Source organism: Lathamus discolor, chromosome 5 (assembly GCF_037157495.1).
Source record: "Lathamus discolor isolate bLatDis1 chromosome 5, bLatDis1.hap1, whole genome shotgun sequence".
In the NCBI taxonomy this organism is placed as follows: Eukaryota; Metazoa; Chordata; class Aves; order Psittaciformes; family Psittacidae; genus Lathamus; species Lathamus discolor.
The window spans coordinates 105,915,786-105,932,329 of NC_088888.1; the positions used below are offsets into that span (position 1 = coordinate 105,915,786).

Genomic DNA, 16,544 nt, shown 5'->3' on the forward strand with positions numbered 1-16,544 from the left:
TTGGGACCAACTGTCAAAAGAAAACAAAGCCAAGCCTATGTCATTTTCTGCCCCCTTTTCAACCTTCAGGCACTCTGAGCTGCTTAGAACATCCTTCCAGATGCATTGGGATCCAAGAGGATGTCAGTGCTTGAGCCGCAATCTAAAGCTACAGAGAGGCATTTAGGATGCTGGGGTGTTTTTTTTGGCATTGCAAGCCTCTTGCTGCAGTGCTCAGAAAAACCCAAAATCGAATTGGCAGGGTGCCCTGGCTGGTCGCAGGAGGCTTCTGATGCATCAAAGCCACCACGGCGCCTTCAGTTTTCATGCCGGACCATCCATCTAACAGTGTCCCATGTATCTGTCTCTGCAGGTGCAAATGCAGCCTCAGTGGCAAGCGCAGGAACCCTGCAATGATGATGGAAAGGTGAGCAATTTGGTGGCTCTGGAAAGGCAAAAGGGCTGTGGAGGGTGGTTTTGATTTCTTGTCTTGTTTTCTTTTTTTTCCCTGGCCAGAGCTGGGTTTCACTCGAGCACCACTGTTCTTAAAAATAGGAATGGCCAAGGTGGCTTCAAGCAAATGAGTCATGGGCTACGAATAGTGTATTTTCACACCTATTCCACAGGCTTCACCTCGCAGCAACCTCTTGCTTTCCCTGGCTTCTCAAAACCCTCATTCCCACTTGCTTTCTTCCTGCGGTTTAAATATTAACACGCATCCAAGCATCCTGTTTGCTTTGCCTCAAGCTCGCTACCGTTCAGCTATTTGGAAAGCTTTGAGCTCCGGGGACGCCTACAGTCAAATAACCTCGGGTGATTTTTTTCTCCTAGTGCGCTTTAGCAGCTGTTTAATTAAACTCCAAATGACTCACTTCTGGGAAGGGCTTTTCCCCTCTGCTGGGAAGGCAGAGCCCGGGCAGATGGCTGCTCCCTGCCCTCCCTGTAATTGCTCCTCAGCTGCTGGCCCCCTTTTTGGAAATGAGGAGGTGTGTTTGCGGCTGGATCTTAGATGAGTTTGCATGAGGACAAACTCACCCCTGAAGCCTGTCTGTTATTTTTAACGGTGAAATCAGAGTGTGTTGCAATTTAGAAAGTGGCCAGCCACTCTTCTGCTGCTTCGTTTGCTTTGTCCCCGTTAATGGCGATGGGCTGATTCCCATCGGTGAGCCCTATTGGAAAGGGAGTTTCAGGAGAGAAGGCAGATTCTGTTACTTAAAAATTAAAGCTGACTTTTATTTTTAATATGCCTATTGTGTAATACGCTGAGCTAGAACAAATCCCCCCCTGTTTGTTTTCAATGGGGGGAGAGGAAAAAAAACCCCTTTCATACTATCAGAAACAGGCTTCAATGTTAATTTAATGTGAACTAATGGGCGTCTGAGCAGACATGTGATTTGTGGGTGGCGAATTCCTCGACATGGATGAGGAATGTGCCGGCACATCCATGCCGACGCGGAGGTGGCTCAGCAGCTCCCTTTCCCATAGCCTTTAATCCAAATTTCACATTTTAATCCCTGGGTAGTAAGCAAAGCATGTTAGTCGAAATAGCCTGGTCTTGCCTCTGTAAAAGGAGAAAACAGGTTGGGAGAATGGGTTGCATGTGGGCAGGGCTTGCATATCTGTTCTCTTGCAAGTCAAACAGGGATGCAGGCTTTGGGAAGAAGTTAGATATTAGGTGGTCCTTAAAGCAACCTGCTTGGGGGGACCTGGTGACAGGCAGAGTTGCCCAAACTGCCAGCCAGGGATGTGGGATGCTGCCCCAAGCCTCTCATCACTGCAGGGAACGGGAACCAGAAAAGCTTTGCTTGAGATTTGCACCCTGAGGGATGCAGAGAGGCAGAGGAGGGTAGATAATGTTGGCTGCTGCCATGCAGGTGGAAAGGAGATACAAAAAGGAAGATGAAGAGCACCGTCAAATTAGGAAGCGGGTTCACACCACCACCCTTGTGTGCAGCATGTCCCAGCAGCACTTGCTGCTGCCGGTGTCTTTGGGACTATGGAGCCAAACGCTTGCCTGTGGCTCACAGCAGGGTATCATAAAGCAAAGGTACTTGAGTGACACTGGGGTCAGTGCCAGCCCTTGCTTGTCCTTCTGGCCCTGAGCTTGGAGTCTGGTGGGGTGGATTTGTCCCTCACACTTTAATGGGGTACTCATGGGAGCAAGGGTGAGAGTGGGCAAACAAATCATTAACTTGCAGTGTGACCAGTGTAGCTGCTCACGGGAGCGTGCTGCAGTGGAGGTCCCTGGGGGTCTCGCAGCTCTCACCCTGTAGCCTTGGCACGGGTTGAAGGCATGGAATCAGGCTGTGCCTTGCTTTTAGCAAACAGTAGCTGTGGAGCAGGATGTCTGCGGGGAGCTTACCTGCTTGGGTGTCGTCACCTGGTGCCCCAAGAGCTGAGAATGAGAAGGAAAGACAAGTTAAAATGCTCTGCTGTGGTTCCATGTGCCAAGCTGGTGCTGCAGTTGCTCCTGCGAAGAGCATGGGTTGTGTTGCCCTCTCTGTCTGTTGAGCACTGACATGCCAAATGCCATCACTCATGTCCCCTTGGGTCACCTCCAGTCAGCGTGACCCTGGGAGGAGGAAGCCACCGAACATGGGGACCTTTAGCCAAGGATGGGCTGGGGTGTGTTGAAAGCCGGGATGCAGAGGAATTTGAATGCAAGCCCATTGCGTAGCATCCCCTGAGTTAATTTTCCTTCTCTTTCTTCTCCCCAAAGCTGGAAGCTGACAGACTGGCGCTGCCGGTGAGCCCCAGCCCGGTGAGCCCTGCGCCCAGCCCCAGCCCCAAGCCTCCTGAGGCAGCTGTCCTCACCGTGGAGCCCTCTCCTTCAGAGAAGAAATGCTTCTTCGTTGATGAAGCAGAGCCTCTCCTGCGGTGCGACTCAACCTCCAGCGGCTCCTCTGCGCTCAGCCGGACAGGCTCTTTTATTACCAAAGGTACCAAAATCAGCCTGGGGGAAGTGGGAGGACCAAAGGGTTGCCGTGGCATGTCACATATGTTTAGCACATGCAGTAGAGCTGCCCAACATGATATCATTGAAGTAAATAACTGGGAAAACTGGCTCTCCAGGATACATTCATTACATGCTTGTTCCGGACTAGAATATCCTGTTAGCAAAGACGATACAGATTTGAGAGGGGAAAACACCTTGAAAGGCTTTTAACTCTTTGTGCTGACAGAAAAGTTGTAGCATCCCTGGATGTCTGGGGGCGGTTCTCCTCACTTTTGGCTGTTGCATTGCCCTTGCATTATGGCATGAGATGAAGCCAGGAAAATGTCATTTCAAGATTGAATTAGTATTTTTCACCCTTGGTCCTGCTTGCTGCATCATGTGACTTGAGATGTCAGTCACCATTAGTCACCCCCCTTCTTCTTGAGGGGGTTTAATTTACTGCATTTAACCTGCTGTGTTTAATCTCCTTTAACTTCTGATGAAGGTGAGACACTGAGCTAAGTCAGTCTACCCAATGTACACGTGGGTGCGGAAATGAAGCTGACCCAACAAAAACAACTTAAAAGAGCAGAATTCAGCTTTTTTTGGCTCCCCTTCTGCCTTCATTTTTCCGTATTGGCCATTCAGCATTTATAAGCGCTGTGTTTGCTCTAGTGGGATACTGGATTAGGTGCCTCAGCAGAGTGGCTTCTCCATCTTCTCCCCTCCCTATCATTCCTCACCCTCCATCTTTTCCCTCTGTTCTTGTGACATGTATCTCTTCACAGTTAGCAACAGGAGATGGACAAGGAAAGCAAGCCCTGTTTAGCAGATGTTTCTTGAAGGGTTTCTTGACCACCGTCTCTTTTCCTCCTACAGAAAAGAAGGACACTGTCCTGCGCCAGGTGCGCTTGGACCCTTGCGACCTGCAGCCCATCTTCGACGACATGCTGCACATCCTCAACCCTGAGGAGCTCCATGTGATAGAGGAGATCCCACAGGCTGAAGACAAGCTGGACAGGCTATTTGAGATCGCTGGAGTCAAGAGCCAGGAAGCCAGCCAGACCCTCCTGGACTCTGTCTATAGCCACCTTCCTGACTTACTGTAGACTTGCTGGGTCACCATGCACTCTCCAAATATCTGCTAGAGCTAGCTTGGCACTCGTTAAGATGACCGACAATACACAGGCAGGTTTTGTTGTAGAATATATGGCCAGTATTTTCATTGAGGTGTCCTTGGTTTTTGGAGGGGGGGCAGTTTGCCAGCGTTGCACCCCTCCATTGTAACTCTATCGCTCAGTCCAAGTCTTTGCACCCTCTGCCCCCTTCCCCAGCCTCTCTTCTCCCTGTTCTTATTCCAATCAGATCAGTTGATGCACTTTAAAAAGAATAATAATATTGCAGTTAACAAACTAAAAGACCATGAATCTGGTGTAATTTAACACATTGAATCGGGGATTGCTCTATAACCCGCGTCTTCTGTCAGAGCTGTTGCTCAGAGTGACTGTCTCCCACCACCTCCCTTTGCCTCGGAGCGGTAAATGGCAAACACACACACAAAAAAACCCCAGTCGTGGCTGGTTACTGTCTCTTAACACAGCTAAGCTTCCCACCCGAGCTGACTTTTTATAATGTACTATTGTATAGCTCGTATCCATTGCTGAGATTTTACTAGCACGGTTATTTATTGTATGGTTTTCACCCGGACAATGCATCGCGCTCCTATAAGCTAAAGCAGAAGCGCTTTAACCGCAAAAAAAAAAGGGTCAGCCCCACCAGTCTCCGAGGCAATGAAAAGGTCCTTTGCTTTCAGTCGAATGTAAGAAGTTGTCTTGCCTTGCTGCTTGCGGGGATGGAGGGGCCCTGAAGGGAGCCGGTGCTGGATGTGGGGAGGCAAAGGCGGCTGCCAGTGTTCCTGCTCTCCTCATGGTGTAAGACTTAAACCAAGCTATGCTTTTACACTCATGTCTCTTGTTTTTTATACAGACGTGGCCGATAGGTTCTCTGAAGACCTTACCCGGTCTTAATAGTCTCTTCAAATCACACTTCACTTTTTATTAAAAGAGATTGAGGGGTGGGAGGGGGGGAAAGCTGCATCGTAAGAAGTCTGTCTGATTATATTTGCAACTCTTATGCTCCCGTAACAAACAGTCTGTACTACACTCAGTTTGAAGAAATCGTGGTATGAGGGTGGCGTGTGCTGCCCCACGGGAAGGGTGGGAGTGGGGGAAGAGGGGAATGAATTGAAAAATTGCCTTCCAGTGTACTAATTTATTAATAAATACTAGGTGTTTGTTACTTGACATGATTCCATGTTAACCTCCTTAACACCTGCCTCTGCCTGGGGACACCAGGGTTGGAGCAGGGGCTGCTCAGGGTGTCCATGGAAGGGTGAAGAGGGAGATTTGGGGGTTTGAAGGTGGTGAGCGGGTTGTCTTCTGTAATTTTGAGGCCAAATGTGGCTGCTTTTGTAATTTTGAGGCCAAATGTGGCTGCTTTCTGTTGACAACACTGCCTTGAGTCCTCATGGTCTACACTGGAAATACTTCCCCCCAGGGCAGGTCCCTGCACTGAGCCGGGGTGGGGGACACGTGTTAATCCCCATAGTGATGAGCAGATCAGATGGCTGATGGGGCTTCCAGGGTTGGTTTTTGCAGGCTCTCAAAGGCTTTGCAGGCATCTGGGGGGGGCTGAAGTATTAATTTTCCAGGATGCAGCTGCTGTGCTGAGTCACTCCTAAGCGGAGGTCTTGCAGTCACAGCATTTCTGTTGTCCTGTTACATTACCAGTGTCCTTAACATCTCCACTTCCAAATAACTCATCCCTTGTTATTCTGTCTACGAATGGAAATGTTAATGGGACAAATGCTTCTGGTTTATAATACTGTCATTTTGTATACTTAGCTCCAGAGTGTTTTCTGTTAACTTGGGTAGTGTGTTTTCCTTCTGGCTGGTGTTGAAAATTGCTGTTACAGAACTATACATAGGTACAGGATTAAAACTTTTCAACAAATGGACATATCAAATACAGTGCAAAACAGCACAGAGCCTTTACTGGGAGCACTGGGGTGGGCTTTTTCCTCACTGGCAATGCCAGCTTGCAGCCACTGAAGAGCTCAATGCTTCAACATGCCTTCAAAGCATCATGAAGAAATCGTGAGCATGGCTCATGTTCCTGGCATACACCAAGTTGCTAAAAGCAGTATTGAGGTGCAGCCCAGCACCACTCTGTTGGCAAGTGGATTTTTTACATCCCCATATTGGGAGTGGTGGTGGTTGCTGTTGATGTGCCCAGGCAAGAACTGACAGGGGGAAGGAAGGTGTGTGATCATGGGTTCAATCTACAGCTTAAGGCAAGTGCAAACCACTGGCTTTAAATTATCCTTAGCAGGCTCTTGGAGTGAGTCCAGCTGGGAAACTGGGGCTTTGTCCTTTACAATGATGGTTCAAGTTCTTCCAGGTACAGACATGGCCTGCAAGCACCAGAGCCATTGTGCCACCTTCCCAGGGCACCACTGCCTTCATCCCGCAGCTCTGCTTCCCATCCTGGCAGCTGCTCGTGCTTTCTGATGGGCTTTGAAGGTAAAGTGAAACAAAATGGTCCTGAGAAGAGGATTTAGCAACCAGCTGAAGAAATCATAGAGTCACAGAATGGCTTGGGTTGGAAGGGACCTTCAAAGGTCATCTAGTCCAACCCGCTGCAATGAGCAGGGTCATCTTCAGCTAGATTAGGTTGCCCTTCAGAACCACATCCAGCCTACCCCCAAGTGTCTCCAGGCGCGGTGCATCCACCACCTCTCTGGGCAACCTGCGTCAATGCTTCACCGCCCTCATTGTAAAAAATTTCTCCCTCACATCCAGCCTCAATCTCCCCTCCTTTAGTATAAAACCATCACCTCTCATCCTATCACAACAGGCCTGGCTAAGAAGTCTCTCCCCATCTTTCTTGTAAGTCCCTTTTTAATACTGAAAGGCCACAACAAGGTCTTCCTGGAGTCTTCTCTGTGTTGAACAACGCCAACCCTCTCAGCCTTTCCTCATAGGAGAGGTGCTCCATCCCTCTGATCATTTCTGTGGCCCTTCTCTGGACTGTCTACAACAGGTCCGTGTCTTTCCTGTACTGCGGACTCCAGAGCTGAACACAGTATGCAGGGAGGGTCTCACTGGAGCAGAGCAAAGGGGCAGAATCGCCTCCATTGAGCTGCTGGCCCTGCAGCAGGTGTGATGTGGAGGCCAGGAGATTCTGAGGAGGCACAAGGAGGCGTTGGTGGGTCTCTGGGCTGTGTTCAACTCATCTTGGTGGCAGGTTGTGGGACAGGCCAAAATTTGGCTCCATCCATGCTGTGCACACTTCCAGCATTGCTCCCTCCTGTGCTTGCACCTGGGTGTTGGTCTTGTCCCTGGCACCATCATTTCCCATTTCCAAACTCTGCCCTCTAAGCAGTCCTCTGCTGTTTGCATATGTGTATGTGTGCAATATGTATATTTGCTAGATACAAATATTGTATATGAATATATGCTACATTTTTCTATACATTTTAAAATTCTTTTTATGTATGTATATATGTGTATAAATATATATATGTATTTTATGATTCTGGGGGTGTGCATGGGAAATGCCTGAGAGCAGCTGAGCCACACTGAACCCCACATACAGGTGGGGTATTTCCTGACAGTGTGGGAGGTGTGAGGAGCCACAAGCCCCATGCCCTCACCCTTCCTCTGAGCCAGTTCTAGGGCCTTGAGAAAACAAACCAGGCAGGTAGGATCAATGGGTTTGTGACCTGGAGGCATAACCCTACAGAGGAGAGAGACGGTCCTTGTCCTCTTGCGTGGCTTATTTGAGGCATCATGGGCAATACATAAACCTTGCACACCACAGCACTGGTGCAACTGTATGTGTGAGGTTTTGGGCTAAATGGGTTTAGCAAGGTTAAGCCGTGACTATAGAGACCTTTATACATGTATCTAACATGCATTAATGCACATTTTGCATTTTATGTAAAGTATGCAGTAAAAATGTACTCCAGTGTGCACTGTAGGCGAGAGGTGGGGTGTGAAACGTGTGGCTTGGCTTTGCCCCTTGTCTGGCCTTGCTTGCTCAGTTATGCTTGCTCCTTATGTGCTGTTCTCTACCTAGGGACAGCCGGTATGAGGGGGGATTTAGGTGCTGGGGTCGCAGTCCTGGTTGGGACAACCTGTAAAACCACCAGGGGGACAGAAAGCAAAACAAGAGTGCAGCCATGCTCCTCAATTCTGCCTGCTGTGGGTATCTTGTGGCAGAGCAGAGACTGACATTTCTCCTGTAGGTCACGCAAGAAAATGCCAGCTGCTCTAGTCCTGCTTGCTGTGGGCATGGATATGAAGTGTGAAGATCGCATCTCCCACCAAGATCAGTGTTTGCTGGGACAAAACTCTGGAGATGCCTCCAGTGTGGCCTAGCATCCTCAGGGCTAGATGGCTTTGCTTTTCCAGAGCCTTTCAATTCCTCCAGTGCAAATGAGGTTTGGGATTATTTTTATTATTCTTTTTCTTTATTTGCTCCACGAACTGCAGGTGCTCCGTGCAGAAGAACAAGGCACCTGGTGCACTTTCCTCCTACCCCAGCCTAATTGGAGTTTATCCTAATTGTGAATTAATTGCAACCCTCCAGGCGTGGCTGCTCACATCCTTCCTTGGAAAAGCACCCAAGTGTTCTGGGAGGTTATTCACCCCTCTTACATCAGCTATTGTCTGGCTGAATTGCGACACAGCCTGTGCGTAGGAGGAATCGTCTGTGCAGCCGTTGTGTGAATAACCTGCAGGGAGATGGGTAGCGATGCCGCCCTAGGATGCCCGCGGGCTCGGCGTGTGATGCGGAGTTACCCAGGGGGTCCATGCCCATCCCGGGGCTGCGGGGCCAAGCTGTGCAGGGTGTGGGAGGGAGGCAGGTTGGCACAGGGATGGCTCACACCAAAATCCTCCTCTGGCATTGCTGGGCCATGAGTTTCAAGTCATGAAAGCTTTGCAGCTGCTTTTTCTTCTCATGGACTTGCTCCTGTGAGTACTGTGATGGGGAAGTTTCCAGGGCAACTGGTAGGAAATAGGAAGCTGGAGGAGAAATAAGAGGAGCCATTGTTTATGTATTCGAGTACATGCCTAGTGGTGGCGTCTCCCAAGGTGTTTATCAAACCAGCCTTTAGACATGGCTGCTCCTTCACTGTGTGAGCATTTACAAGCTTTGCAGTTTCCTTTGGACTGTTGTAATTTAATTTTCCCTTCCAGCTTTTCTCCCTTTCTCAAGCATTTTCTTAACAAATATAATGCAGAAAAAGGGAAAAAAAACTCCAAACAAAAATGACACCAAAAGCATCCAAATAACATTGGATCAGCTGTTGATGAAGATGCTGTCCAGCAGCTCAGGCAGCGACTTTGTGGGATTTCCTGAACTTGCACCAACCTTCCTTCTGGTTTACGTGCTATTAAAGCCAGGCCAGGTTCTACTCTGTGTTCTTCAGGTGCCCAAATTGCCCTTGGAGTAGCTGGCTTCAAGGTCACTTAAGTGATGTTGGAGATGTTCCTCTCTGATTTGCTTTGGCTACATGATTAAACTGTAGCAATGACCAAATTAAAAATCAGAAGCTAATCTTGCCTTCCACTACCTGAAGGGGGCCTATAGGGATGCTGGGGAGGGTCTCTTCGTCAGGGACTGTAGTGACAGGACAAGGGGTAACGGGTTCAAACTTAAACAGGGGAAGTTTAGATTGGATATAAGGAGGAAATTCTTTCCTGTTAGGGTGGTGAGGCACTGGAATGGGTTGCCCAGGGAGGTTGTGAGTGCTCCATCCCTGGCAGTGTTTAAGGCCAGGTTGGATGAAGCCTTGTGTGGGATGGTTTAGTGTCTGGCAGGCGGGTTGGAACTAGATGATCTTGAGGTCCTTTCCAACCCTAACTATTCTATGATTCTATGATATAATCCTTTTCCTCTAAAAAAAAGAAGTTTATAAAATATGTGATCCTATGAATTTTAGTTTTTCTTTTTATTCTTTAAATGTCTGTTTAATATTTCTTTATCCCTTTTTTTGTGTTTCCCCGATGCTGAAGAAGGGAATCTCATGTTTTGGGCATGACTGAAGCCTTGCTACCCCCTACCCCCAATAAGCTCACAACTGGTAATTTACAGACACGAATGCACAAATTATGGCACTTTCCCCAGGGGCTTTTCTTCTCTGAATGCACGTGAGCCCCTAACTTGGGGACCTCACCCTAAGAACAGCTGAAGGTGGAGGAGTTTAACCACATTTAGTCCTAACATTGGGAATAAGCTGCCCTGCACAGGCAGGCGCTCCCTGATGGTGGTGAAGATCTTCTCAAACCAGAGACCTGTCACTGATAGGGTCCGCCAGGGGCTGCTATTGGGCCCAACACCGTTCAATGTCTTCATAAGTGACCTGGAAGATGGGATCAAGTGTACCCTGGTGAAGTTTTGAAGTGGACACTTTGTAAAGGAGAGCCACCATGCAGGGTGACATGGGTAGCAAGAACCTTGTGAAGTTCAACAAGGACAAACGTAAGGTCTTTCACCTGGGTAAACCCAATCCGGGAGTGCAGCACCAGCAGGGATCAACCATTCTGGGGAATAGCTTCGCAGACAGGGACCTGGGGATCATGGTGGACACGAGCTCAATGAGTGAACAGGCAAAGGAAGCCAACAGTTTACATCAGCAGGGTGTCACCAGCAGACATGTAGATGTTATTAGATAAGAGCAAGATAGCATTTTATAAGAGCGAGATAGTGTTTTATAAGAGCAAGTAGTGATAAGACAAGGGGGAATTACTTTAACCCGAAAGAGGGTAGATTTAGATTAGATATAAGGAAGAAGTTCTTTACCATGAGGGTGGTGAGGCCCTGGCACAGGTTGCCCAGCGAAGCTGTGGCTGCCCCATCCCTGGTGGTGTTCAAGCCCAGGTTGGACAGCGCTTGGTCTAGTGGCAGGGGGTTGGAACTGGACGATCTTTAAAGGCCCTTCCAACCCAAACCTTTCCATGATTCTATGATTTCTGTCAGCCATGCTTCTTGCACTGAACCCTGAGCTCTTGCAGCTTTGCAGTGCTCAGCAGAGCTGAGCCAAGACACCCTTGTATGTCTGTGTTCCTGCAACCCCATTTCTTCTCCAAGCCCCACAAGGACCCCGTTGCTGCAATGCCAGCTTCACCTGTCTGCTGTCTTTCCACTATGTATGAGATTACTTTAGCTTTAATTTAATATGAAGGAAATGAGTTGCTCTGCAAGCATGCTAATCTCAAAATACACTTCTGGACACAGAACCTTTTGCCAGCACCTGCCAGGCCCAGTGGGAAACCAGGACTGTAGGCAAGACATTAATCGGCCTGACTGTTTCTGGCAGCTCAGATCTTTCCAGACTACTACTTGGCTAAGATTAGATTGATTGAATCATTGATCTTCCAGGGTGCTTCAATAGGCTGGTGATTGCTTTTGGTGGAAACTGCTTCTTCTCTTACACTGATGGTACTAATTTATTGTAATAGCTAGCTGTCTTACAACTCTCCCAGCGAGGGGAGCTCCAGGTACCTTACAGCTGAGGCTGGCAGTGTTACTGTCATTTTACAGGTAAGGAAACTTGAAGGATGGAGATAAAACTGCCCAACAGAACAAAAAAAACCAGGGTGAAATTCAGAGAAACCCCATCAGACCCCACACCATCCTCTCTTGAGGAGTGTATGGGTAAGACTTGGGGTTTGAAGTGCTGAGCCCCAGCAAGCAGAGAGGGTTGGGGGCGGTGTTCCCAAACCATTTTTTCCGTTAATTAATTTGCACACTAAACTATTTTTTTAGCTGGAAAATAATCTATGGCCATGGTGGCTCCCTGGTTAGACCATTTGCTGCCTTCTTGTTCCGACTCGCAATGTGCAGCTGGGAGGAAGGTCCAGATCCAGAGCTAAGCCAATAGGCTCATTCTTTGTTCTCTGCCCTCTGCCCTGTTTCCCTATTCTCTCCTGCCTTATGCCCTAGGCTGTCCTGCCTCCCCAGAGCAGGGATATTCCTTCTCTCTGCTCTGTGCAAGGGCATGGCATGGCAGTGATACTCATACAGGTGTCAATGGAAGACAGACATGAAATGGGTGAGCAGAGCTGTTGGCATTGCAAGCAAAGCAATTCCATGGGGCCAGGGGTTCACAACTGGAAATCACAGCTGTCCGTGGTGACAGCCTTCTCATCCAGTTTCCTCAAGGGAGAGAAGGGAATTAAACCTGTTGAAATGCAACATAGCAAATAAAGATTCCGGTTGCTTAACAGCAATCAGCCTTTCCCCCTCCCCCTGCTGTTCCCATCTTCTAAAGTTTCCTTTCTTAAAATGACATTTAATCCTGAAAACAGATTTCCTTTTTTATTTCTCACCTCTGCTTTTTTCTTCTTTTTCTGCTCTAATGGCTGTGAACTTTCTTCTAATTAAATGTACCCATGGACAGACAATCCTGTTTTGCTCTAGTGTCAATATGGTCCTTTAGCTAAATGAAATGTTTTCCCTGCCTGATGTTTATCCTTCCTTCTCTGCCCCTTGGCTCCCTCCTGGAGGTATTTGAAGACCGTGAACCCATTCCCTCCTTTCCTTCTTCTTCTGGGCTCAGAAAGTCAGGTTTTCTCAGGGTTTTGACTCATGTGTGGTCATTTAGAGAGCTCCCATCCTCAAGCATCTGCTCTCCCTCTCTGGATGTTTTCACCCCTGTAGCAGTGGTGGTGAGAAGGAGGCAAGAACTGACTCCTGAGAAATGCCACTCGCCACTAGTCTCCACCTGGACATGGAGCTGTTGACCACAACTCTTTGAGTGCAGCCACCCAGCTAATTCCTTATCCACCAGAGACAATGATGTTGTGTGGGACAGTGTCAAAGGCTTTGCGCAACTCCAGGTACATGACGCTAGCTGCTTTTCCCTTATCCACCAACAGTGTAACTCTGTTGTAGCTCTTTGTTATTTGACACAGGTCCTAGCTAGTCCCCTCTCCCTTCCCATTGTGGACACCCATGGGAGGGCCCCCACCACTGGGAAACCCTGGTTACTTTGCAGTCTTGTCATTTATTCCTAATATCCTTGAGATGGTGAGTAAACTCAACAGCACCAGGGCCAGCTAGTACATTAGCTCTCATTCTCTTACACAGGGTGGCCCTGTCCAAATATGCCTCAAGGGCAAGGTGATGTCTCTTATCCCCCACACTCCAAGCAACACACAGGAGACCTTTGAGAGCTCTCCTGGGCCAAAACCTTGCCAGAGACAGATGCTCCTCAGACCAGTGGCATTTGCAGCCATGGTCTGGTGATGCTGTTTGCGAGCTTTGCACTGTTGAAATCAGGAGCCTTTGTCATGGCCCTGCATTTGCTTACATTTTCACTTCACTGCCATCAGCTGTCTTGTCTGGACTAATGCAGCCTTGCTCTCCTCAAACTTTCTGTGACTGTGATAAATCATTTATGTAACAGGCTGAGTCAGGATTTGTTCCTGGGATAAAGTGCACAGGCTTCTGCAAAACACGCCTTGGTCTTGCTGTTAGCCTAGAAACAGGGCCACTAATGTATGAAACACGGAACAGTCCTGGCTCTTCTCCCTCCTGCAGTGACACAAACTGGGGATGACACTCAGGAACTGCAGCTGCTCATTTGTGCCATGGGCATGCAGGATGAAGTGCCAAGGAGACGAATCTACAAGGTTTTCTGGATCTGGGAGGGAAATAAAAGCTGGTCCAGCAGGGACCAAATCCTGGAGGATCAGTGGCAGGCTTATCCTTTAACTCACAGGCTATGGAAGAATCTCAGTATGTCTCCAGGATACCTGAGCAATTCCATGGGGGAGGAGGGGGAGAAGCTGTTTTGATGGGAAAAATGAAAGTAACCTGGGTATTCTGCACCACATACTGAATGTCTCCCTACTCTTTACTGTCCTTTCCCACTCCCCTTTGTTCTGCTCCATCTTCCCCTGCTCTGTGCCCTACCGTGGCACCCCTGCTTCACAGCGTGGAAGAATCTGGGGTGGGAAGGGCTTGGGGTGGGGAAAGCCTGTTTTCCTGCATCCACCCCAAGGTGATGCACTCTTGTACATGATCCCCATGTATGAATAACGCCAACAGTGTTTTGCTGCCACGGATGGCCACATGGGCCTCAGTCTGAGCCTGACATCCCAAGCTACAGGTGCTCTGCCCCATTCAACATGCTTCTGATAGAACCAATCTAGGATGGCATACCAGATTTTCAATGAATACACCTGTATCTGTGGCACAGCATTTGGCTTGAATTCAGCATCACTGACTTTGACACACTTGCCCCAGTGTGCAATAGCCACAGGGGACTAGACCCTTCAGTTTGGGTTTGGGGCATTCAAAGGGGTGAAAATGCTTCTTCTGAAGTCAGAAACCCCTTCCTTTGGGGTTAACACCCCTAGTGCTGCCTTGGCCGTTGGTGCTGCCCTGGGGCTGGGGCTGTGTCCACAGGCCGGGTCCCAGTTATCTTCTCAACTATCACCCCCTGGAGTCTCTGTATGAAGCCCATAGGACTGTGTTCCAAACTCTATGAGTGTTTGCCAACCAGACTGATGGGTTAGTCACCATAAAAATCCAGCTCTGCCATCATACAGTGACCTGCACTCAGTGGAGATGGGTGGACCTGGGGAAGGTGCATGATGGACAAGTCACCCAGAATAACGCCTCATTTGACTGGAGTCCCAGCAGCTCCTGGAAAAGGAGCTGCACCATTAACACTGCAGCACCAACACCTGCTGATGCAGCACAGCTAATTTTAGAGCTGAGGCTCAAGCAAGCGCAGCACAATTAGCATTTCTTAGATGAGTAAGAGGCAAGACTGCTGCTCAGCTGGCCCCAGGCCTCCTCCAGGATAAAGGGATGCCTACTGGGAGCTGTCCTGCCATGGAGGCAGTCCTACAGCAAGCAGCAGGGATTTACACCCTGCTGCTCTGAGGGTGATGTTTGGGCTCAGAGTCCAGCCTTTAATATCGGAGCAATAAATTGCACGTGGCTTTCAAAGGAAGGCCAGGTGCTCTCCCCTGGTAACTCCAGCAGGAGGGAGGGAAGTGGTGAAAGCACATTAATGCTTGCAGCGCCTGTCCTCTGTGTCATTCGTGTTGCTCCCCGAGGCTCTGTTAAAAAGCACAAGGTGTAATTGGAGTGCTGAAATGCCAGTGTCTCACCACCACCCATCTCTCCACGCGCAGTCATTTCCTCACAGAGTGATTCGGAGAAATCTCCAGGATCTCGCCAACAAAGTTTAAGTTGACAAGCAGGTATTCTTCATTGTGGTGCTGGGAGACACGGGATAGCTCCTCCTAGCGTGTCTCGTCCGAGCACCAACCAGGCCGTGATTATATTGTCCTTAGACATATTCATTAGATTACATACATACTCATTGAGTTACTTATACATTACATCATACTTGTAGAATTCCTCCTGCATGTGCACTAAAATGTGGTAGTGGGCTTTGGGACCCCTGGTGGTTATTTCTTCTTCATCTTCCTCTTCATCGCTTTGTTTTAGGATTGTTGTCATGTCAGTAACCACCAGGCTGGTTCTGGCCAGTTCTTGTGCAATGCTTATTTTAGCCATTTCCTTATCTCTATAGTTGCTAACAAAGCCTAATGTCCTTGAAGTCAACTTAGTTACAACCCTATTCTTCAATCAACCCCATTCTTCAATCAACCCTATTCTTCAGAAGGTAAAAAGAAATGCTTATTTTGACCAGAGAAAGCAGCTATATTCCCGTGCTTGCTGTTTTTTTGAGCATTAGGAAAGCTGGCATTGCCACATTCAAACTCTATTTAACATAATCCTCACTGCAGTGTCCAACAGACCTGCCCATCCTTGAGCTCTGAGAAACCTCCATGACCAGCACCATTAAAGCACCTGAAATTCCTCATTAAAGGCCTGGGACAGTCACTGTGCACCTATATATGATGACAGACACTGCTGTGAATGATGCCAGCCAGGACACCAGTTCCAGGCTGGAGTTTGAGGAGATTAAGTGGCCTTTTTTAGTAGGTCCTATTGAGATAGGACAAGGAGTAACTGTTTCAAACTAATAAAGGGTAGATTAAAACTAGATATAAGGAAGAATTTTTTTATGATGAAGGTGGTGAAACACCGGCACAGGTTGCCCAGAGAGGTGGTAGATGCCCCATCCCTGGAAACATTCAAGTTCAGGTTGGGCAAGGATCTGAGCAACCTTGATCTAGTTGAAGATGCCCATGGCATGGGGGGGTGGATTATACGACCTTTAAAGGTCCCTTCAAACCCAAACTATTCCATGATTTCTGATCAATGGATTGAATGGGACTTACAGGATCTCCTCGTGGGATGTAGGTGCTCAAGTCCCACACCAAGGGCGTGCACCCAGTATCAGGTGGGGAAATAGTACCATCGGCAGGGGAAGTACCATCAAGTAGTCCTGGGAGATGTGGTGGTTTAGAGGTCATCACTACAGAGAACAGGCTCCCTGCTTGTCCTCCAGCTTGCAGACCTGGATGCCCATGGCAGTTTGCTGGGCTTTTAGGATGAGCTCAATGCCCAGCATATTGACGCATCACATCCCGTGCCTGTGCATTTTTCCACTGCTTCCAGCCCAGCAGCTCTC

The 16,544-nt window shown here is 48.5% G+C and overlaps 1 protein-coding gene and 1 long non-coding RNA gene across 3 annotated transcripts in view; one reads left to right on the forward strand and one right to left on the reverse strand.

The window, feature by feature from the left end:
* The window catches only part of TNFRSF21 (TNF receptor superfamily member 21), a 31,525-nt gene extending 26,308 nt beyond the window's left edge, over positions 1–5,217 (forward strand). The window contains exons 5-7 of one of the 2 annotated variants that reach the window (XM_065681782.1): positions 353–406; positions 2,699–2,918; positions 3,794–5,217. In XM_065681782.1, the coding sequence (XP_065537854.1) occupies positions 353–406; positions 2,699–2,918; positions 3,794–4,023 (504 nt within the window). In that variant the 3' untranslated portion in view covers positions 4,024–5,217. The remainder of the gene's footprint in view (positions 1–352; positions 407–2,698; positions 2,919–3,793) is intronic. The other variant, XM_065681783.1, reaches the window with a different exon arrangement.
* Positions 5,218–8,413: 3,196 nt separating this feature from the next.
* On the reverse strand, positions 8,414–16,544 carry LOC136015614 (uncharacterized). The gene is made up of 2 exons (XR_010613263.1): positions 16,252–16,544; positions 8,414–9,003 (listed from the first exon to the last, which is right to left on the reverse strand). It is a non-coding gene; the product is annotated as an uncharacterized LOC136015614 (long non-coding RNA).